At 48.7% G+C, this 22,736-nt stretch overlaps 2 protein-coding genes across 6 annotated transcripts; one reads left to right on the forward strand and one right to left on the reverse strand.

Annotated features, from left to right (window-relative positions):
- Window positions 1-620: 620 nt before the first annotated feature.
- On the reverse strand, window positions 621-11,119 carry LOC142911122 (uncharacterized). Of its 5 annotated transcripts, none has more exons than XM_076060191.1 (8): window positions 10,926-11,119; window positions 8,103-8,246; window positions 7,883-7,960; window positions 5,155-5,247; window positions 4,876-4,981; window positions 3,370-3,536; window positions 2,735-2,905; window positions 621-1,339 (listed from the first exon to the last, which is right to left on the reverse strand). In XM_076060191.1, exons 2-8 carry the CDS (start codon window positions 8,191-8,193, stop codon window positions 1,206-1,208), a joined length of 840 nt encoding a protein of 279 aa, XP_075916306.1. In that variant the 5' UTR covers window positions 8,194-8,246; window positions 10,926-11,119; the 3' UTR covers window positions 621-1,205. The 5 variants fall into 5 exon arrangements, with proteins under 5 accessions (XP_075916306.1, XP_075916305.1, XP_075916308.1 ...); XM_076060190.1 differs by having other exon boundaries at window positions 7,871-7,960; XM_076060193.1 differs by lacking the exon at window positions 8,103-8,246 and having other exon boundaries at window positions 7,871-7,960.
- Window positions 11,120-13,168: 2,049 nt separating this feature from the next.
- Window positions 13,169-17,052, forward strand: LOC142911123 (uncharacterized). The gene is made up of 2 exons (XM_076060195.1): window positions 13,169-13,232; window positions 14,360-17,052. The coding sequence occupies exon 2, from the start codon at window positions 14,370-14,372 to the stop codon at window positions 15,069-15,071; it is 702 nt and encodes a 233-aa protein (XP_075916310.1). The 5' UTR covers window positions 13,169-13,232; window positions 14,360-14,369; the 3' UTR covers window positions 15,072-17,052.
- Window positions 17,053-22,736: the final 5,684 nt, after the last annotated feature.

Genomic DNA, 22,736 nt, shown 5'->3' on the forward strand with positions numbered 1-22,736 from the left:
GCGTCTCTTTCAAACCGTGATAGTTTGCGAACGGTAGTTTCCCTTATCTCCAGATATATAAAAGGCAAAGTTGTGATTATGTGTCTGTTCAAAATGTTTAGCGTACTTCCCGACATGCAACAAACTTTAAATTTGCCATGTGGGTACTTTCCAGACTGTACACCGTGCAAACATAAAAATACACTTTTAGCTTCTATTTTATGGGGGGGGGGGGGGGGGGGAGCTCAATAATGCATTTATTTTTTGCACGGCAAGTGAGCTGTGACATCAAATCTGTCACGTGACCCGCGCACGTGGAAGCGTAACACATTGTAGTGTAGCGGTTAGCGTTGTCTGTGTGTGTCTGTGTGTCTGTGTGTGTGTCTGTGTGTGTCTGTGTGTGGGGGGGGGAGCGGTAGTGTAGCGGTTAGCGCTACGCTGCGCTACGAACCCGGCGACCCGAGTTCGATTCCCGCTCACGGCCACCACCGGTGACGATTATTTCAACCGGTCCTGGGCCTCCCCTAGGTCGACTCAGCCTCAAACGAGTAAATGTTGTGGTGTGAACATCGGCAGACAAAGGCGGCCGGGTGTGGTGAATCCAAGTCCCGGGCGAAGCCGGGTAGTTAAAGCTCGTGCTGTTATATTCACAATCAGATGTTTTTATTTCGACTCGAGGAAAATCGGTGAAATCGGAAGCCAACGATAGGCCCCAGTTGTGGGCCCTTCTTAACCTGGTAACAAAATATTATTCTTCGTCAGTGATGTCCTCACCTAAGCGTGTGAGACGAGACGGACGCACAAAACTCGTCTCCCGTTGCTGTACATCACTCACAGAGCACCACAGCGCCCCCCCCAGATCCACAACAGCGTTCGCCCCGCAAGACTCTGGCACCTTCTCCCTGCCTCAGCTGGACCATCAACAACGGCAACATTTGTGTCAACAACAGCAGCAACAGCTAACTTGGCGCCTTTATGATTACGTCTTCAGCACGGCAGCAGCAGCACGGAACAACTTCAGGGCATGACTCAGTCGCAACTCGCGTTTAAAATCGTCACGCAAGACGGCTCTCCGCGAGACGTCGCGGGCACACGGCGCGTTACTTTTTTCCCCGAATAAAACTCGGGACAACGTGAATGCGTGGAAACGAGAAACGATGTCAGAACGCAACGGGGCATCACAAATCGTAAAGATTTTTGCGAGAGCGAGAAAGAAAAGCTTCCTTCTAGACGTCGCCGCCGCGCGCCAACGACGGCACCAGCGTGAGCAGAAGCGCCGTGGGCCAAGCGGCACCGGGGCAGCAAGACGCCTTGCTGGTGGCGGACGCCCGCCCCGCTGACGTTGTCGCCGCTGACGTCGCTGCAAAGGGGCAAGCGGAGAAACGAGACGTCAGTCGCCATCGCTACGATGAGAGCCATGTACGAGTACCGGGGGGCCTCTTACAACCCTCCGCCTCCTCCTCCATTTCCACCACCATCACCACCAACACCACCAACACCACCACCACCAACACCACCACTACCACCACCAACACCACCACCAACACCACCACCCCCACCACCAACAACACCAACACCACCACCACCACCAACACCACCAACACCATCACCAACACCACCAACACCACCGCCACCCCCACCACCACCAACACCACCAACACCACCAACACCACCAACACCACCAATACCACCAAAACCACCACCGCCACCACCTCCTAGGGGATGGAAGATTTGTTGGAGGTTGTTGGTAGTTGAGACTGAAACCTCTTCCTCACTTGTTCACTCAGCCACTCACCCACCCACCCAATCACTCATTCAGAGAGACGATCCATCACACTACGTTTAAAACTATTTGGTAAATTAAAACGCCGACTGTCACATCATCGACGTCGGGTGCCCGATTGTAACTCCTCTGCGGTGAGCGGTGCACCACCACCACCACCACCGCCACCCCCCGCGTGTCAACAACGCTCTTTGCCAAAACAGCAAACCCCTGCCCAGAGTTACGATGCTGAGAATCTTTTGTATTGTCAAAGCGTTAGTTTATCTCCGTTTGACCGGAACTTTGTTGACTGCCCTCGATGTGTGCACCTCCGTGAGTCTATGGGAGCCTTTAACATTGAAGTCTATGGGAGCCTTTAACAGTGAAGTCTATGGGAGCCTTTAACAGTGAAGTCTATGAGAGCCTTTAACAGTGAAGTCTATGGGAGCCTTTAACAGTGAAGTCCATGGGAGCCTTTAACAGTGAAGTCTATGGGAGCCTTTAACAGTGAAGTCTATGGGAGCCTTTAACAGTGAAGTCTATGGGAGCCTTTAACAGTGAAGTCTATGGGAGCCTTTAACAGTGAAGTCTATGGGAGCCTTTAACAGTGAAGTCTATGGGAGCCTTTAACAGTGAAGTCTATGGGAGCCTTTAACATTGAAGTCTATGGGAGCTTTTAACATTGAAGTCTATGGGAGCCTTTAACATTGAAGTCTATGGGAGCCTTTAACATTGAAGTCTTTGGGAGCCTTTAACATTGAAGTCTATGGGAGCCTTTAACATTGAAGTCTATGGGAGCCTTTAACATTGAATCCAAGCATGAATGAAGCAAGCACTTGGGAACCCGAGCAGCCAATGGAGATTCGCGGGGTGGCCGAAACCCAGTTTTTTGAAAACCCAGGAATTTCCGCGCCGCCGACCTCATTGGGCTGACTACGGCCATTTGCATCGTCAGGGTGGTCAGACGATCCAAGCCGCCGCCCTCCCGCGTACCTGGCGAGGTAGCTAACAGCTCGTTGTCGTCATCCTCGCCCTCGTCAGCACCGCCGTCACGGCCGCTACCGGCGTTGAGGGCCGATGGCGAGGACGTAGAGGCCTCCTTGCCATCGTCCTGGCCCTCCTCCTCGTCCTCCTCCTCGTCCTCCTCCTCACCGCCCGGCGCCACTGTGGAGGTGGTTGTGGGGGTGATGGTGGTGGTAGTTAATGGTGGCGGCGGTGGTGGCGGCGGCGGGTGTAGTGGTCTACGCCGCGCTACACCGCGCTACGAACCCAGCGAACCCAAGTTCGATTCCCGCTCACGGCCACCAACACGCGGTGACGATTATCTGAACCGGTCTTGGGCCTCCCGTAAGGTCGACTCAGCCTCAAACGAGCACCCGGCGCGGTGTGTGACGAACATCGCCAGCACCGGGGAGACAAAGGCGGTCGGGCGTGGCGCCGGCCACCCACCCCCTCGTGCGCCGTGCCGGCCTTCACAGGCGCCGCTCGCTAACGGCGCTCGCCCCCGCGGCCTGTTGAGGCTACACGGCGGGGGATCTTCGTCTTCGACGGCGGCGGTTAACGGCTCGGCGCCGGATGGGAGAGGGATTCCGGCCGGCGGGTTTGTTGCCGGCGGCGACTTTGCTCACCTTCGACGGAGAGGTGCGCCCGCAGCTGGTCTGTGTTGAGGTTGTTGGTGGCGAAGCAGGTGTAAGTGTCCGTGTCCTCGCGCCGCAAGTCCACGATGTGAAGGGTGCCATTCTCGAAGATCTGGAAGCGCTCGCCCTCAACATTCAAGCTCCGGTAGTTCCTGAACCTGGCGGTGCGCGGGAAGGCGTGGGGGGGGGGCAGGCGGGGGGCGTGAACCGTTGAGGTTTGACGGCGATGCCGTCGGGGGATTTGAGATCCGGGGTCGGCGGCTTCGGGAGACGCGGAGGCGAACGTCCCGGGGGACGTTGGGGCGGCGAGGTTCACGCGGCCCTCCGCCGCGTTGAGTGCCCCTCTCGCTCTCTCGCTCTGAGCCACGTCCGCGTGGCGGCCATCGACAGTCGCCCTACCCCGCCCCCGCGCGCGCAAAATTATAAATGTTAGCCTATGGGAGCCTTTAACATTGAAGCCTATGCGAGCCTTTGACATTGAAGTCTATGGGAGCCTTTGACATTGAAGTCTATGGGAGCCTTTAACATTGAAGTCTATGGGGGCCTTTAACATTGAAGCCTATGGGAGCCTTTAACATTGAAGTCTATGGGAGCCTTTAACATTGAAGTCTATGGGAGCCTTTAACATTGAAGTCTATGGGAGCCTTTAACATTGAAGTCTATGGGAGTCTTTAACATTGAAGTCTATGGGAGCCTTTAACATTGAAGCATATGGGAGCCTTTAACATTGAAGCCTATGGGAGCCTTTAACATTGAAGCCTATGGGAGCCTTTAACATTGAAGCCTATGGGAGCCTTTAACATTGAAGTCTATGGGAGCCTTTAACATTGAAGCCTATGGGAGCCTTTAACATTGAAGCCTATGCGAGCCTTTGACATTGAAGTCTATGGGAGCCTTTGACATTGAAGTCTTTGAGAGCCTTTAACATTGAAGTCTATGGGGGCCTTTAACATTGAAGCCTATGGGAGCCTTTAACATTGAAGTCTATGGGTGCCTTTAACATTGAAGTCTATGGGAGCCTTTAACATTGAAGTCTATGGGAGCCTTTAGCATTGAAGTCTATGGGAGTGTTCTATGTTGAACTTCTTTCGCTCCGTACGTGGTCAGCCATGCAAACCCGCTGGCGGCATTCACAAAACAGACTCGGCTCTCGTGCCTCTGATTAGCACGGTTGGCCACGTAGGGTGCGAAAGAAGTTCAGGGCACATACACATACAGAGAGACCCACAGACACCCAGATCCACGGAGGCACAGATTAGCATGGTTGGCCACGTAGGGTGCGAAAGAAGTTCAGGGCACGTACAGCCCTCGCGACAGGGAGCTTCGAGGCGCGTCGTCAGGGCCGTCGTTTGCGACATGGCCGGGTAGCTTCTGAAAAACAGCTGCACGGCTCGGTGGGCATCAGGCGGTGAAATAAACAAAAAGAGTCTCCAGCGAGCGGAGAGCGAGAGGAGAGGCGGAGAGGGACGGACGCTCAGGCGCAGCGTTCGGTCTCACCACAGGATGGTGGCGGGCGGCCACACCGAGCACTCCATGTACACCGCCTCTCCCTCTCTCGCCCTGTACATCCTGTCTGGCTCCGACAGCATCGACGGGGGGTTGGCTGTGTGAGGCGGTGGTGGGGGGGGGGGCAGATACAGCGAGCGGGCAGAGGTCGCTCCCGAGGGTGGGGGGGGTCGCTCCGGGCTGAGCAAGTACTTGCAGTGCTGCACCTTAACAAACTGCGTACTCAACTGGGCCCTGTACGTGTGTGTGTGTGATGTCGCAACCATGCACCTTTCCGTCGTGTTTCAGGAGGTTGCTGCTTTGCTGCATACACCTGATGTGAGCTTCTTTGGTACCGTACGTGGCCAGAGATGATAACCGCAGCTGCGGGCGAAAATACAGCAGAGTGTTAATAGGGTCTCTGTGTGAGTAGTGTGTGGATCTCTGTGTGAGTAGTGTGTGGGTATCTGTGTGAGTAGTGTGTGGGTCTCTGTGTGAGTAGTCTGTGGGTCTCTGTGTGAGTAGTATGTGGGTCTCTGTGTGAGTAGTGTGTGGGTCTCTGTGTGAGTAGTCTGTGGGTCTCTGTGTGAGTAGTCTATGGGTATCTCTGTGAGTAGTGTGTGGGTCTCTGTGTGAGTAGTCTGTGGGTCTCTCTGTTAGTAGTGCGTGGGTCTCTGTGTGAGTAGTCTGTGGGTCTCTGTGTGATAGACTGTGGGTCTCTGTGTGAGTAGTGTGTGGGTCTCTGTGTGAGTAGTGTGTGGGTCTCTGTGTGAGTAGTGTGTGGGTCTCTGTGTGTGAGTAGTGTGTGGGTCTCTCTGTGAGTAGTGTGTGGTTCTCTCTGTGTGAGTAGTGTGTGGGTCTCTCTGTGTGAGTAGTGTGTGGGTCTCTCTGTGTGAGTAGTGTGTGGGTCTCTCTGTGTGAGTAGTGTGTGGGTCTCTGTGTGAGTAGTGTGTGGGTCTCTGTGTGAGTAGTCTGTGGGTCTCTGTGTGAGTAGTCTGTGGGTCTCTGTGTGAGTAGTGTGTGAGTCTCTCTCTGAGTAGTGTGTAGGTCTCTCTGTGAGTAGTGTGTGGCTCTCTGTGTGAGTAGTGTGTGGGTCTCTGAGTGAGTAGTCTGCGGGTCTCTGTGTGAGTAGTGTGTGTGTCTCTGTGTGAGTAGTGTGTGGGTATCTCTGAGTAGTGTGTGGGTCTCTCTATGAGTAGTGTGTACGTCTCTCTGTGAGTAGTCTGTGGGTCTCTGAGTGAGTAGTCTGTGGGTCTCTGTGTGAGTAGTGTGTGGGTATCTCTGAGTAGTGTGTGGGTCTCTCTATGAGTAGTGTGTACGTCTCTCTGTGAGTAGTCTGTGGGTCTCTGAGTGAGTAGTCTGTGGGTCTCTGTGTGAGTAGTGTGTGGGTCTCTGAGTGAGTAGTGTCTGGGTCTCTATGTGAGTAGTCTGTGGGTCTCTGTGTGAGTAGTGTGTGGGTCTCTGAGTGAGTAGTGTCTGGGTCTCTATGTGAGTAGTGTGAGGGTCTCTGTGTGAGTAGTGTGTGGGTCTCTGAGTGAGTAGTGTGTGGGTATCTCTGTGAGTAGTGTGTGGGTCTCTCTGAGTAGTGTGTGGGTCTCTCTGTGAGTAGTCTGTGGGTCTCTGAGTGAGTAGTCTGTGGGTCTCTGTGTGAGTAGTGTGTGGGTCTCTGAGTGAGTAGTCTCTGGGTCTCTATGTGAGTAGTGTGAGGGTCTCTGTGTGAGTAGTCTGTGGGTCTCTGTGTGAGTAGTCTGTGGGTCCCTGTGTGAGTAGTGTGTGAGTCTCTCTCTGAGTAGTGTGTGGGTCTCTCTGTGAGTAGTGTGTGGCTCTCTGTGTGAGTAGTGTGTTGGTCTCTGAGTGAGTAGTCTGCGGGTCTCTGTGTGAGTAGTGTGTGGGTCTCTGTGTGAGTAGTGTGTGGGTCTCTGAGTGAGTAGTGTCTGGGTCTCTATGTGAGTAGTGTGAGGGTCTCTGTGTGAGTAGTGTGTGGGTCTCTGAGTGAGTAGTGTGTGGGTCTCTCTGTGAGTAGTGTGTGTGTCTCTGTGTGAGTAGTGTGTGGGTATCTCTGAGTAGTGTGTGGGTCTCTCTATGAGTAGTGTGTGGGTCTCTCTGTGAGTAGTCTGTGGGTCTCTGAGTGAATAGTCTGTGGGTCTCTGTGTGAGTAGTGTGTGGGTCTCTGAGTGAGTAGTGTCTGGGTCTCTATGTGAGTAGTCTGTGGGTCTCTGTGTGAGTAGTGTGTGGGTCTCTGAGTGAGTAGTGTCTGGGTCTCTATGTGAGTAGTGTGAGGGTCTCTGTGTGAGTAGTGTGTGGGTCTCTCTGTGAGTAGTGTGTGTGTCTCTGTGTGAGTAGTGTGTGGGTATCTCTGTGAGTAGTGTGTGGGTCTCTCTGTGAGTAGTGTGTGGGTCTCTCTGTGAGTAGTCTGTGGGTCTCTGAGTGAGTAGTCTGTGGGTTTCTGTGTGAGCAGTGTGTGGGTCTCTGAGTGAGTAGTCTCTGGGTCTCTATGTGGGTAGTGTGAGGGTCTCTGTGTGAGTAGTGTGGGTCTCTGAGTGAGTAGTGTGTGGGTCTCTATGTGAGTAGTGTGAGGGTCTCTGTGTGAGTAGTGTGGGTCTCTGAGTGAGTAGTGTGTGGGTCTCTGAGTGAGTAGCCTGTGGGTCTCTGTGTGAGTAGTGTGTGGGTCTCTGAGTGAGTAGTGTCTGGGTCTCTATGTGAGTAATGTGAGGGTCTCTGTGTGAGTAGTGTGTGGGTCTCTGAGTGAGTAGTGTGTGGGTCTCTCTGTGAGTAGTGTGTTGGTCTCTGTGTGAGTAGTGTGTGGGTCTCTCTGTGAGTAGTGTGTGGGTCTCTCTGTGAGTAGTCTGTGGGTCTCTGCGTGAGTAGTCTGTGTGTCTCTGTGTGAGACCCACAGATACCCACACACTACTCACAGAGAGACCCACACACTACTCACACAGATACCCACACACTACTCACACAGATACCCACACACTACTCACAGAGAGACCCACACACTACTCACACAGATACCCACAAGTGTTTCGAGTACTCGGCCCCGCTTGAATGTCAAAGTGCTTCGTTGAAGCCATCATTTGCAGGAGCCGGGGCGCTTCTGAAAAAAAAAGAGCCACGAAGCTCAGTGGGCATTGCCTGGTGAAGTCAAAAGAGTCGAGTTTAGTCGATGGCCTTTAGCGGGAGTAGCGTTGAGAGGGGGCATCGTCTCAAGTGGGGTAGCGGCGCTGTTTGCTACTCACGGTCAAGGGGCAGGGCGAAGGGGTTGTGACGGTCGCCCAGCACAACGACCAGCAAGGCCACTAAATGGGTGGTGGTGGAGAAAGTCTCCATGGGGGGGGGGGGGGGGGTGGCAGATGGTCGGCCTGGCGGCTTCCTTCACTTGGCTAGGAGGGGTGAAGGGGAGGGAGTGGGAGGAGCAGTGGGAATGATATTTATTTAGACTGCAAGAGGAGGAATCCAAAGCGCTACGAAGCTCTTTTTGTCACAGATGTCCAGCTGTGGCACTGGGTCAGAACATGACAACAAACACAAAACAAAAACACGGCGTGAGTGTAGAGTTACAGGAAGAGTAAAACAAATCACTTTAAAAATATATATACTAATAAAAGTAACCAATGTTTCATGTTGCCACGTGAAGCACACCACCGTGCTACATAGCTCTTTTCAAGAAGAGACCTGGCCCATAAATGGTGGGCTGATATCAAGTGGACATTCAGGGCAAAATACTCTAAACGCGTGGCGTTTCTGAATGTGGAGGGGAAAAAACCGGAGGATTCGGGGAGAGAAATCCACGCGGCCGCGGGGCGCGAGAAACGTCAACTCCAAAGATAGAGCAGGGAGTGTCAGGGTCGGTATCAAACCCCACGACCTCCTGTACACCAGGTGACAACCATGCCGGGTTAAAGACCTCCTCCTTCACAAGGGACAATTGGATGCATGCCTAAGGCTCCCTCACTGATGGACATGTTCCTCCTGCGTTGAGAAAAATGTTTAGGTTCTCATCGTTTTGCAGAGGCTGCATTTTTTGCCACCGCAGAAAACGAACGTTGGGGGAAACGCCTCCTCGCATTGGACTCGTTGGTTTTTTTGCTAAAGTCACGTAGGTAAAAAAAAATCTATAAAATAAATAAATGAAAAAAACAACAATTAAAATCACGACGTTTCGGAGGCAGCAGCACAAGCTTCCGTCTTGAGGTGGAAACCGTCACGGCAAAATTGCTGCATCAGGTGAAGAGAACTCTAAGACACCCGAGATTGTATACAGGTTAAGGGGGGGGGGGAGATAAGAAGGGCCGTGGGGGGGGCTAAGTTAAGCCGCCTTCTGTTATGCTGCAGGGGGTTGGGGACGGAGAGATGGCCGTGTGCAGGTTGAAGAGCGTTACACACGTGAACCAGAGGCAGGAGGCAGTAGTTAAGCTGACAAACTGGTTGCCTTGCAGAGCATACTGCTGTAAACTATAAGGCTGCTAAAGTTTAACTTGGGTTTAACTTTATTTTTTTTTACCCCCGCGACTTTACCGAAAAAAATCCAAAGAGTATGAATCCTTGCACATCGCGAAAGCTTCAAATCTAGCGCCTCACATCGTGTTAGTTTGGCACCGATGTTCGTGCTGATGTTTTAAACTAGATCAATAAAACAACATTGATTACAGCCCCAGCTCAGGTTTTTTTTCCCATCAATGAAACATCCCCTGAAGTGAGAGCACCTTCCAGGATATAAACCAACACTGCCGCACGTCTGTCCAAGAGCTGTGTAAAAAAAACAATTGAGTTGAAAAAAATGTCAAGCCGACAGGGAAAGGGGCTCCTGGCAACTGTGACCGCCAGCCAGGTCGATGTATTGGTAATGAGAATGTGCAATTTTTTTGTCCTTGGAAACACAGACTATGAATAAAATGAGATATTCTTAGCTCTTTCGGTAAAGTCACGTTGAAGGTAAACAATAAAATAATAAAATATATATAAAACAATAAAATTTCTCACAACGTTTCGACCATAACACAAACGGTCGTCATCAGGTCGAAACGTCGTGAGAATTTTTATTGTTTTATATATATTTTATTGCTTTATTGTTTCCTTTCAACTCTGACTTTACCGAAAGAGCTAAGAATATGAATTACTGCAGTCACGAAAGCTTCACATCAAGATTCAAAACGAGATACTCGCAGAGTTTACGCTTCTGAATGTGCACTTGTTCAAGCGATTCACTCGGTCTAAGAGGCAGACGCACGGTAAATTATTGGGCGGCACTTTGTAAGCTCCTAAGGTAGACAAAGCGAGCTTGAACACGACACACTCGAGTGAAGTCTTTGAGCGACGCATAGTTCATAGTTCATTTATTTGGTATAGCCCTGTGAGCCATTCGGCTCTTGAATCGGGTGCAACCGCAACAAACAAAAAACATGAACAAGAAAACATCTTAAAGTGATTATGTGACTGTGCAAACAGAAAATATAGGAAAAAAATATCAAAATATTCCTGAAATAGCACCGTACACCAATGCTGTGTGCAAAAATCCCAGTGGGATGCAAGTCAAATAACAACAACAACCACAAGACAACTAAGATTAAAGCCATCAGTCTAACTCCGTACTACAATAAACAAAAACATGGCCAAAACAAAAAAAAACTTTTCGAAATCACCAAAATAAAAGCCATAAATCCAATGTAACAGTGATCATAGGGACTGTGACCGAATTTTTAACAATAAACTACATAAAAAAATTATAACACCAAAATCTAGAGCCATAATTTAGGCCACTGAACAGCAGTGGCAGCTAGGGTTGTACAACTCCTCTAGAGCACATTGACACGCGTGCATTGCAAATAATTCAAGTTTAAAACACGCAGCAAAGATTCGTTACAAAAGCCGAGCGGCAGCCTTCACGCATCCTTGGGAAGCTTGCTAACCCACAACATAACCTAGAGACCATCTTCCAGGTCTCTATGGAGGCCATCGCATGACAGCGGCATCTGTAGCCGGCCAAAGTGCCGCCTCGGTCGGCTGGGCAATCTAGCCGAGACCGGTGACACTCCCGGAATAGGCCTCAACACGGCACTCACCAGCGCAACGCTGCGTAGGTGTCTGGGGGGGGGGGGTCTTGAGCTATATCCTCCTTCGTGGTGAGGTTACAAACAAAACAATGTCCTCGTGTGGTCGTGGTGGAGGAGGAGATTCGACGTCCCGTGCCTTGAATCACGGGCAGGCGACTCGGCAGGGCTGCTATCACGTGAGGCCTTAGCAGGGCGCTTTTATAAATCGTAGTGCGGATAGGCGAACACGCAGTGCGAGCGAGGCTCAGATTCTGTAGAACTGATAAACACTGCCCATAGACTCAGCACTGCCCATAGACTCAGCACTGCCCATAGACTCAGCACTGCCCAGAGACTCACCACTGCCCATAGACTCAACACTGCCCATAGACTCAACACTGCACCATAGACTCAACACTGCACCATAATAGACTCAGCACTGCCCATAGACTCAACACTGCCCGTAGACTCAACACTGCCCGTAGACTCAACACTGCCCATATACTCAACACTGCACCATAGACTCAACACTGCCCGTAGACTCAACACTGCCCGTAGACTCAACACTGCCCATATACTCAACACTGCACCATAGACTCAACACTGCCCGTAGACTCAACACTGCCCATAGACTCAACACTGCCCATAGACTCAACACTGCCCATAGACTCAACACTGCCCATAGACTCAACACTGCCCCATAGACTCACCACTGTGATCTCTACATTGGGTCAAACTTAACATCTCTTAAAGTTCGACGGCTTGTGCACCAGATCTTATTTATTCACGATGTACTTACAAAAAATTCCGCAGACTACCTACTGGATCTCCTCTCTGTTTCAAAGAACAAATTTGACCTCAGGTCTTCACTCATTTACCAGCTTCACATTCCCTATTGCCGTACAAAAACTGGAGGAAGGGCCTTTGCTATTCATGACCCCAGGGTCTGGAATGCTATTGCCAATAAACTGCAACTTGAATCACTACCTATGAGATCTTCACTCAAAACTGCTCTAGAGGAGTTGTACACCCCTAGCTGCCACTGCTATTCAGTGGCCTAAAATATGGCTCTAGATTTTGGCGTTATAATTTATGTATATAGTTTATTGTTAAAAATTCGGTCACACTCCCTATGATCACTGTTACATTGCATTTATGGCTTTTATTGTGGTGATTTCGAAAAGTTTTTTTGGTTTAGGTCATGTTAATGTTTATTGTAGTACGGAGTTAGACTGATGGCCTTAATCTTAGTTATCTACATAATGACACCTTGCCGATATTAACTATGTTAACCTATTTGCATTTTTTATTTTTCAATTATATCTTAAAGCTATTTTATATTCGATATTTATTCAATTTTACATACTTCAGCCCCTTGGTGTTAGACTTTTAACCCTTATTATTATAGTAAGACTTGTTTAAAACTTATTTAAGATTTTAGATTCCTATATGTTGAATGTATGCACCATCCTGCCAAAGTAAATTCCGTGTCGGTGTGAACTTTCATGGCGAATAAAACCCTTTCTGATTCTGATTCTATTGTGGTTATTGTTGTTGTTATTTGACTTGCATCCCACTGGGATTTTTGCACACAGAGTTGGTGTACGGTGCTATTTCAGGAATATTTTGATATTTTTTCCTGTATTTTCTGTTTGCACAGTCACATAATCATTTTAAGATGTTTTCTTGTTCATGTTTTTTGTTTGTTGCGGTTGCACCCGATTCAAGAGCCGAATGGCTCACAGGGCTATACCAAATAAATAAACAAATGAACTGCAATGAACTAATATCGAAATGTACATTAGCATAATTTATTCATACTCTATTTTTTTATTTACGGAGAAGCTCATTGTGGGAGGAGCGTGTCCCGTTCCCCGGAAGTGACGTCATGTCACCTGCTGCCGCGTGACGTCACGAGATAACAGGAAGCTATCACTTCCTGCACTGAAATCCGAGGTGAGAAATTCTCATTGCGATTGTGGTTGTTGTGGTGGTGGTTGTGGTGGTTGTTGTGGTGGTTGTTGTTGTTTACCAAGGTAGAGCCTCGCTCTCTCTCGTAGGGATGTCAATTGAGTAGCAGCGAGCATGGGAATCGATGTCCAGGTTGGAACTTTACAGCGCGGGGCCTAGCCACGCGGGGCCTTGCCTCCTGCCCTCGCCTGATTGCGTTTACTTTAATTATCTCGCTTAAGTTTAATTTGTCTTCACCCGGCTCGCCACTTTGTAACTTTGTTTTATTGTAAATATTCACGCAGTTTTTTTTTTCACCAGGCCAAGCCCGCTTGAGCTGCTATACCGCTCTTGTTATCAGAAGCGACCTGCCCACAACAACACAAGGTGAGGCTTTGTCAACGTGTGTGAATGTTTTGACTTAAAACTTTGGTGACTGCAGGAATTAATATTCTTGTTTCTTTCGGTAAAGTTACGTAGATAGAAAATAAAATAAAAATAAAATAAAAAAATTAAAATAAAGCAAAAAACCCACGACGTTTCGATCGCAACACAAGTGGTCTTTATCTTATTGAATTTAATCTGTTATTTTTATTTTCTATCTACGTGACTTTACTGAAAGAACCAACAATACGTGTGTCAATGTCTATCGGTCAAAGACGCTAAACGGAGTGACACACAAACTCCAAATATACAGCAGGCGTCAGGGTCGGGATCGAACCCACGACTTCCTGTATACCGGGTGAGGTAGTTAACATCTCACCACGGAGAGAGACACGCAAACTCCAGTTAGCCTCGGATATGTTCGTTGATCCTCAATTAATTACTTGGTGGAGTGAGGAAGCATTCATGCCAAGCAGATGAAGGTGGCCAGGCGTGATTCTAGACACGTCACCACCTGTTTACCCAGTGACAGTGTACAGTTTGTGTTTGCAGTAACGTCTATTAACTCTGTTGAACACGGAGGTTATATCATAACAGTAGTTTACTTTTGTTTTCCTCTGGAACTCTTTGTAAGAATGGAAACAGGAAGTTAACACAGCACACACATTCAGCTGAAGTCGGAACTGTTCATCCCAGCATTTAAGAACATCTGAGCCTGGATTCGCACCTCTAAGCTGCGATTGAACATTAATTTATTAATTTCTGCATAACACAAATAGTATTGTTTTCAACACCCTTTGCTATGTCAGCTGAATTTAGCTCTCATAAATATTCCTTTTGTAGCCAGACAGCCGAAATTGTGTACTCGGAGTTTTGGGTGAACATTCATTTTGAAGATACGAGGGCTTCCAGGCATGTTTATGACCATTTGCCCTCTCATTGTGTGCCATAACAGCCCGTGTGATGAATTTGGGAAACGTTTTACTACATCATGAATATATGAATATAGACGTGTAAGTCACATGTGACTATATATGCATTTCTCTGTGCCTCGATACTGACGTGTAGATGGTGTGGGTATTATTTTTTTCTGTCTGCAGCTGACGCTTCCTCTGACGCTTCCTCTGCAGAATTGGTCTGATGGAGCAAATGTACTCAGCGCAGCTCGGTATGACAAGGCAACAATGCGACTGGCGTGCATACAGCACGGATCGGACTGGAAATTTGACACAGCACCAGAGAACACACACAGGAGAGAAACCCTTCAAGTGCAGTGTGTGTAACAAGGCATTTGAACGGTCATTTGCTCTTAAAATACACCAGAGAACACACACGGGAGAGAAACCCTTCAAGTGCACTGTGTGTGGGAAGGCGTTTGCGCGTTCATCTACTCTTGTAATACACCAGAGAACACACACGGGAGAGAAACCCTTCAAGTGCAGTGTGTGTGGGAAGGCGTTTCCACATTCATCTACTCTTGTAGAACACCAGAGAACACACACGGGAGAGAAACCCTTCAAGTGCAGTGTGTGCGTGAAGGCGTTTGCACAGTCATGTGCTCTTGTAAAGCACCAGAGAACACACACAGGAGAGAAACCCTTCAGGTGCAGTGTGTGTGGGAAGACATTTTCAGATTTATCTACTCTTAAAACACACCAGAGAACACACACGGGAGAGAAACCTTTCAGATGCACGATCTGTGGGATGGCGTTTACACAGTCATGTAATCTTGTAACACACCAGAGAACACACACGGGAGAGAAACCCTTCCAGTGCAGTGTTTGTGGGAAGGCATTTTCACGGTCATCTTCTCTTAAAAAACACCAGAGAACACACACGTGAGAGAAACCCTTCAAGTGCAGTGTGTGTGGGAAGACATTTTCAGATTCATGTAATCTTGTAATACACCAGAGAACACACACGGGAGAGAAACCCTTCACGTGCAGTGTGTGCGTGAAGGCGTTTGCACAGTTAGCTGATCTTGTAAAACACCAGAGAACACACACAGAAGAGAAACCCTTCAAGTGTACTCTGTGCGGGAAGCCGTTTGCAGATTCATCAACTCTTCGAAGACACCAGAGAACACAAAAGCATCAGAAGATCCACAAGGAGTGGAGTCTGAAATCAGCTTGTGAAAGTCAAAGTGCCGCAATGAGCCCATCCCTCATGAAACAAGAAGCGGACGAAAATCCCAGCTTGGACACTTTTAAAGGTATCAAGGTGAAATATGAAGAGGTGATGGTGAAATGTGAAGAAGTGATGAGCGAAGAAGTGAAGGTAAAATGTGAAGATGAAGATTCAACTCCAAAATGGGAACTTCACATCGTGAAGCAGGAGGAGAATTCTGACTGAGTCAGAGTGAGGCAACTCCCAGCAGTTTGTGGAAGTGGAGGTGTGGGTGGACTTGCTCCTAGATAATACAAAGTCAAGCGGAGACCCGGTAGATGTGTAAGCCAGAGACGATGTCGCTACAATAGATGCACCTTTGTCACAGGCCTTTAATGACAAGAACGTGAAGTTGAACACTTTGTGGGCCCGTGGGTTGGGTAGATCTCTAACCAGGAGCAAGAGCCAATAAGCTCCCAAGCATTCACTATGTTATCATAATAATTGCTTTTACATGGTGCTTGCTTAATCGCCTCAGCAACTCGGAGTTTTGTATCTCATCTCACGCTCGAAGAGCATCCCCAAGTAGCAGCTGCCCCTGTGTGGTACAAGGTGGTGTCCCTGCACCGGCCTGCATGTGGACAAGAGCCTGTCATCTTCTTTGGTTCTTTCGGTAAAGTCACGTAGAATAAGAATAAAATAATAACATAAAACAATAAAATTCTCACGACGTTTCGGCCACAACACAAGTGGCCTTCGACAGGTGAAAGGAACAAACCTGTCGGGACGACAGAGCTACAATGAACGCTGCTAAGATTCTACGTGACTTTACCGAAAGAACCAAAGAAGATGAATCCTTGCAGTCACGAAAGCTTTAAATCGAAAAAAAGAGCCTGTTAGTAGGGGGCGATGATTGATGTGTCATCTCAGTTGTGTAGTTTGTAGGTAATGTTTAGAATTTGCTACATTTTCACTCAGACACCAGCATGCAATGGCCTACTCGTTTTGAATGACACAATAAAAGCTTTTTGTTAATACGATGTAACGTGATGCAGTATATTTCACTGCAGTAATCCAATTTTGTTAATATGCCTGTCAATAATTTAGAATGTATACTTGTCTGGTTTTGTGCATACTTGCAACATTTGATCCATAAGGGTCAAACAATGATTAAGTGATGTTAGGACAAAGTGTGTGTGTGTTTGAAAGTAACCTGTACAGAGAACTCAGGTGGGACCCGTTGTTCTTGTGATACAGGTCAAACGGTGTTTTTGTGTTCCACGAAGCATCTGGAGCAACTCATTGTCTTTGAAATAGGTAGCACGCTCGGATCATTCATCAGTTACAAGGCATACCACTTGAAAGTTACACTATAGGAGGAGGTACATTCTCTACAACACGAATTGTAGTTTTGTCTTACGTGTTGATGTAGATTTTGTCTAACTAGGACTAGAAATGCTCCTTGCTGATTGACGTCTGGATGTTCTTTACCTATCGGTTGAAGCAAACCCCACTGCTGTTGAGACGCTGTGCACCAATAAGGGTCCAACACGTTGATGGCCTTCAGGCCAGGAAAGTCACAACATTTGCACACGAAGGACGCATTCACGCAAGCACCCCATGCTCCGTTTTGAAGTTTTAAAATGAAACATCTTTGAATTGTGTTGTGTTTTGATTTAGATTATTTCTTCATTAAAAGTTAATTTTACATCCGGAAGTCTTCGTTGAGAAGGACATTTCGTGTGAATTTTCTCTCGTCGTTAAGTAGACGGCCTTGCCGGGGGTTCGGTTCGATGCGGACTTTCACCTGTTTGGGATTGCGGGATGGAGATAAGGCGACACGGAGCTGCTGGTCGTCTGCAGATCGATTCCAACGTAATTGAACGTCTGTCCCTGCGCCTCCGTCATTTGCAGGGGGCGCTGTAAACCTACACGCGCCCCCTGCATGAAAACAACAGAAAGTGCAGCGTTCATCACGGATAAAGTTGTGCGCTTATTTTTTAAATGTTATTCTTTTATAAGGTGATGTTGATATCGAAAACTGACACATAGCTGGCATGCCATAAATAGGAAATTAACTCTGCTTATTCGAATCAATGTATTCATATATGTTGATGAACTGTTTTCAAGCAGATTTTGTGTCTCTAACGGCGACTATAGGGACCACGTGATTGTTTAAAAATGTCTCTGATTATAACTATAATTGCCTACAATTCGTCATGTGTAGCTTATTTAGACTATAATTTATTCACTACCCAAACTGTATTGACTTGAAAACATAGAGCTGATATTTATTCTTGGTTCTTTCGGTAAAGTCACGTAGAAGGGAAACAATAAAATAACAAAAATATAAAACAATTACATTATCATGACAATTCGACTGCAACACAAGCAATCATCATCAGGTGTCACACACAGGCACACACACAGAGACACAGGCACACACAGATACAGGCACACAGTGTGTACACACACAGTGTGCACATACACAGTGTACACACACAGTCTGTACATACACAGTATACACACAGAAACAGTGTGTACACACAGAAACAGTGTGTACACACAGTAATGTCCACGTTGTAGTTGCTGAGCTCACGCACCCAAGAGGTCTCTGTTGAAGAGATGGAGCAATGGAAAATGAATCTAAATCAACTTAAACTCCATTCCCGCTCTGTGACGTCACCACTCAGCATGACCTCATCGCTGTGAAACGCCAGGGGGAGGTGTGCCTCGCTAGTGACGTCATGTCACCAAGGTATTCACCCCACCCCCGTCCACCGCGCCCTTGAGCGTGACGTCACCTCTGCTTGGTCACTGCCGATTCTGTTCCGGTACAATCCTTATTTGGGCAAAGCTACGCCCAGTGACTGGTGGCTCATTAACATAATGTTTCTGTTAAAGCCGTCGCGAGTTTATTGCGACGGGTTTAGCGCCCACGCTCCCATTGCTCGACATATGGGCCGACGTCATTAACATAATTTATTCAGTTACAGAGCCGCACGTGGGAGGGAAGTGACGTCATACTACTTCCTGCTGTCGCGAGGCAACAGGAAGCTGCCGTGTGCGCGCTTGCACTGAAATCCGAGGTGAGAAATTATCATCGTTGTGGTGGTGGTGGTTGTTGTGGTGGTGGTTGTTGTTGTTTACCAAGGTAGAGCCGCTCTCTCTCGTAGGGATGTCAGTTGAGTAGCAGCGAGCATGGGAATCGATGTCCAGGTTGGAACTTTACAACGCGGGGCCTAGCCACGCGGGGCCTTGCCTCCTGCCCTCGCCTGATTGCGTTCACTTTAATTATCTCGCTTAAGTTTAATTTGTCTTCGCCCGGCTCGCCACTTTGTATCTTTGTTTTATTGTAAATATTCACGCAGTTTTTATTTTCTTTTGTTAGCAGGCCAAGCCCGCTTGAGCTGCTATACCGCTCTTGTTATCAGAAGCGACCTGCCCACAACAACACAAGGTGAGGCTTTGTCAACGTGTGTGAATGTTTTGACTTAAAACTTTGGTGACTGCAGGAATTAATATTCTTGGTTCTTTCGGTAAAGTCACGTAGATAGAAAATAAAATAAAAATAACAGATAATAATTTTTCTTTTCTTAAATGAAGCAAAAAACCCCACAACGTTTCTATGGCAACATTAATGTTGATGCGAGGGCTTACAGGAATATTTATGACATTTGCCCTCTCATTGCGTGCCATGACAGTGCTGTTTGCACAGTCACACACAGTCACTGTAGGATGTTTTTCTTGGTCGTGTTTTTGTTTTGTTGCTTGTTGTGGTTGCACCCGATTCAAGAGCCGAATGGCTCACGGGACTATAACCAAAAAACTGAAACCGCGTGATGAATTTGGGAAAGTTTTTCACTGCATCTCCAAATATATATAAAAGGCAAAGTTGTGATTGTGTGTGTTGTCTGTTCAAAATGTTTAGCGTACTTCCCGACATGCAACAAACTGGAAGTTTGCCATGTGGGTACTTTCCAGACTGTACACCGTGCAAACATTATACAAATACACTTTTGTGTTGTTTTAAGGGGGACGGGGGAGCTCAATAATGTATAGATTTTTTGCACGGCAAGTGAGCTGTGACGTCACACCTGTCACGTGCCCCTCGCACGTGGAAGCGTCACGCATTGTAGTGTAGCGGTTAGCGTTGTCTGTGTGTGTGTGTCTGTGTGTGTGTCTGTGTGTGTGTGGCCCGTGATCACAAATCTCTATTTAACTCCATCAAAAAAGTAACCTGCAGCGCCACACCTATTACCATCATTAGGGGAAAAAACGGTGATCCAATCTCCGACCCCCAGGAACAGGTTTGCAGATTTGCTGAGCATTTCTGTGAGGTCCTGGGGGAGGGAAAATCCCTCAGCCAGGAAAACATCGTGGCACAAAATGAGGATGACCCTGCTGAGGCTGCGGTGCCTCAAATATTCGAAGAAGTCACCCCCTGTGAGTGGCTGGCTGAGGTGCCATCTGTTGAGGAAGTACTGAAGGCGATCCGGAGTCTGAGACCAGGAAAGGCAGCGGGCAGAGATGATCTCCCAAGCGAAATGCTGAGGGAGGGCGGCGTTTGTGCACAGACTGCCCTATATGACATCATAACAACAGTCTGGACCACTGGACGGGTTCCGCAGGATTGGAAGGATGCCCTGGTGGTCCCTCTTTTTAAGAAGGGGGACCGCACAGACTGTAACAACTACAGGGGCATCTCACTCCTCAGTGTGCCGGGAAAGGTCCTGGCAAGGATTATTCAGCATCGCCTTGCCAGGCATGCTGAGGAGAGGCTTGCGGAGCCCCAATGCGGTTTCAGGATAGGGCGGTCCTGCACAGATGCCATATTTTCTGTCCGTCTGCTACAGCAGAGGTGTAGGGAATTCCAACAAGACCTACGTCTCTGCTTTATTGACCTGGTCAAGACCTATGATACCATCAGTAGGCCTGGGCTCTGGGTCGTTCTTCGTGCTTTTGGAGTACCTGACCCTCTGCTCACGATCATTAAGGACCTTCATGATGGTGAGCGGGCCCGGGTAAAACTACGTGGCCGGGAGTCAGAGCCATTCCCTGTACACCTTGGGGTGCGACAGGGATGTCCTCTGGCTCCCACATTATTTAACATCTATTTTGACCACGTAGTTCGTGAAGCCTTCAATAGCTGTACCGGGGGAATCTCCATATGGTACAGATATAATGGGAGGCTGATCGATGCCCGGGTGCGGTCAAGGAATGGCTCCCTATTGCTCAACCACGTTATGTATGCTGATGATTTGGTAATAGCTGCTCAGTCAGAGGAGGAGTTGGAGACGCTGCTGCTGAGATTGGAGCGTGCCACTAAGAGGTGGGGCCTTACCATCAGCCCCACCAAAACTAAGCACCTGCCTGGGTATTTTGTACCATCGGACACTCCACCCCCACAACTCCCGATCGGTGATGGGCCAGTTGTGGAGAGAGTGGAGAGTTTCCCATACCTGGGCAGTGTGCTTATGACTGGCTCCAGTTTAACAGCAGAGGTCTCACTCCGAATCAGTCGAGCGGCAATATCTTTTCATCGGTTGCGTAACGCTGTGTGGAAGCTACCTGGTCTGTCGCTCCGCACTAAGCTTCAGGTCTTCTCGGCCACGGTCATTTTCTCCCTTCTCTACGCTTGCGAAACGTGGACCCCCCTAATGGAACATCTTCGCCAGTTAGAAACATTTAGGCTGGCCTGCCTACGATCCATCCTGGGTTTAACCAGACTGGATTGTGTGAGGAGCTCACAAATCCTTGAAAGATCTGGGCAAGGTCCCATCGGTGAGCTCCTCCGGCGGGCAAGGCTGCGATGGCTGGGTCATGTAGCCCGCATGCCCAGCCACCGCATGCCAAAACAGCTTTTGTTCGGCCGGATTGAGGCGGCAAAGCGGGCGCGGCACGGGCTAGAGAAGAGATGGAGTGATGTGGTACAGGAGGACGTGGAGCTGAGTGGACTTGCCGATGACTGGTACCAGCGGTGTCAAGATCGGCCTCTGTGGAGGAGGCTCATGAAGGATGCTACTGGGCAGTTGGAGGTAGTCGCCCTCCAACAACAACGGAGGGCGGAGGAGCGACGCTCACAACAACGAGCGGAGCGCCGGGTGGCTAAAGCACAGCAGGTTGGCACAGTAGGGGGCACAGGTGGTGCATCAGCCAGTCATCTCAGTCAGTCGACCCGTGGCACCTGGGTCTGCCCCGTGACCTCCTGCCAGCGGGCGTTCGACACTTCACGTGTCCTCAGGGTGCACATAGCCTGGCACAAGCGTCGTGGTGACGTCACCGCCACTTAGTGGCGAATGGCGGTTGTTGTTGTTGTGTGTGTCTGTGTGTTTGTGTCTGTGTGTGTGTCTGTGTGTCTGTGTGTGTGTGTGTCTGTCTGTGTGTGTGTGTCTTTGTGTGTCTGTCTGTGTGTGTCTGTGTGTGTCTGTGTGTGTGTCTGTGTGTGTGTGGAAGCGTAACGCATTGTAGTGTAGTGGTTAGCGCTATGCCGCGCTACGAACCCGGTGACCCGAGTTCGATTCCCGCTCACGGCCACCACCGGCGACGATTATTTGAACCACTTCTGGGCCTCCCCTAGGTCGACTCAGCCTCAAACGAGTAACTGTTGCGATGTAAACATCGCCACTGGGGAGACAAAGGCGGCCGGACGTGGTGGATCCAAGTCACGGGCGAAGCCGGGTAGTATAGCTAGTCGTGAATATATGAATGAATATAGACGTGTAAGTCACGTGTGACTGTATATATTAATTCCTCCATGGCTCGATACTGACGTGTAGATGGTGTGGATATTCTTATTTTCTGTCTGCAGCTGACGCTGGTCTGATGGAGCAAAGGCACTCAGCGCAGCTCGGTACGACAAGTCAACAATGCGACCAGCGTGCATACAGCACGGATCGGACTGGAAATTTGACACAGCACCAGAGAACTCGCACAGGAGAGAAACCCTTCAAGTGCACTGTGTGTGACAAGGCATTTGCATGGCCATCTGTTCTTGAGACCCACCAGAGAACACACACAAGAGAGAAACCCTTCAAGTGCACTGTGTGTGGGAAGGCATTTTCACAGTCATCTGCTCTTAAAATTCACCAGAGAACACACACAGGAGAGAAACCCTTCAAGTGCACTGTGTGTGGGAAGGCATTTTCACAGTCATCTGCTCTTAAAATTCACCAGAGAACACACACGGGAGAGAAACCCTTCAGGTGCAGTGTGTGTGGGAAGACATTTTCAGATTCATTTGCTCTTAAAACACACCAGAGAACACACATGGGAGAGAAACCCTTCAAGTGCAGTGTGTGTGGCAAGGCATTTTCAGATTCATCTACTCTTAAAACACACCAGAGAACACACACGGGAGAGAAACCCTTCAGGTGCAGTGTGTGTGGGAAGACATTTTCA

Source organism: Petromyzon marinus, unplaced genomic scaffold (assembly GCF_048934315.1).
Source record: "Petromyzon marinus isolate PM22_M1 ecotype Great Lakes invasive population unplaced genomic scaffold, UKy_Petmar_22M1.pri1.0 PM_G_Scaffold_17, whole genome shotgun sequence".
Lineage (NCBI taxonomy): Eukaryota > Metazoa > Chordata > Hyperoartia > Petromyzontiformes > Petromyzontidae > Petromyzon > Petromyzon marinus.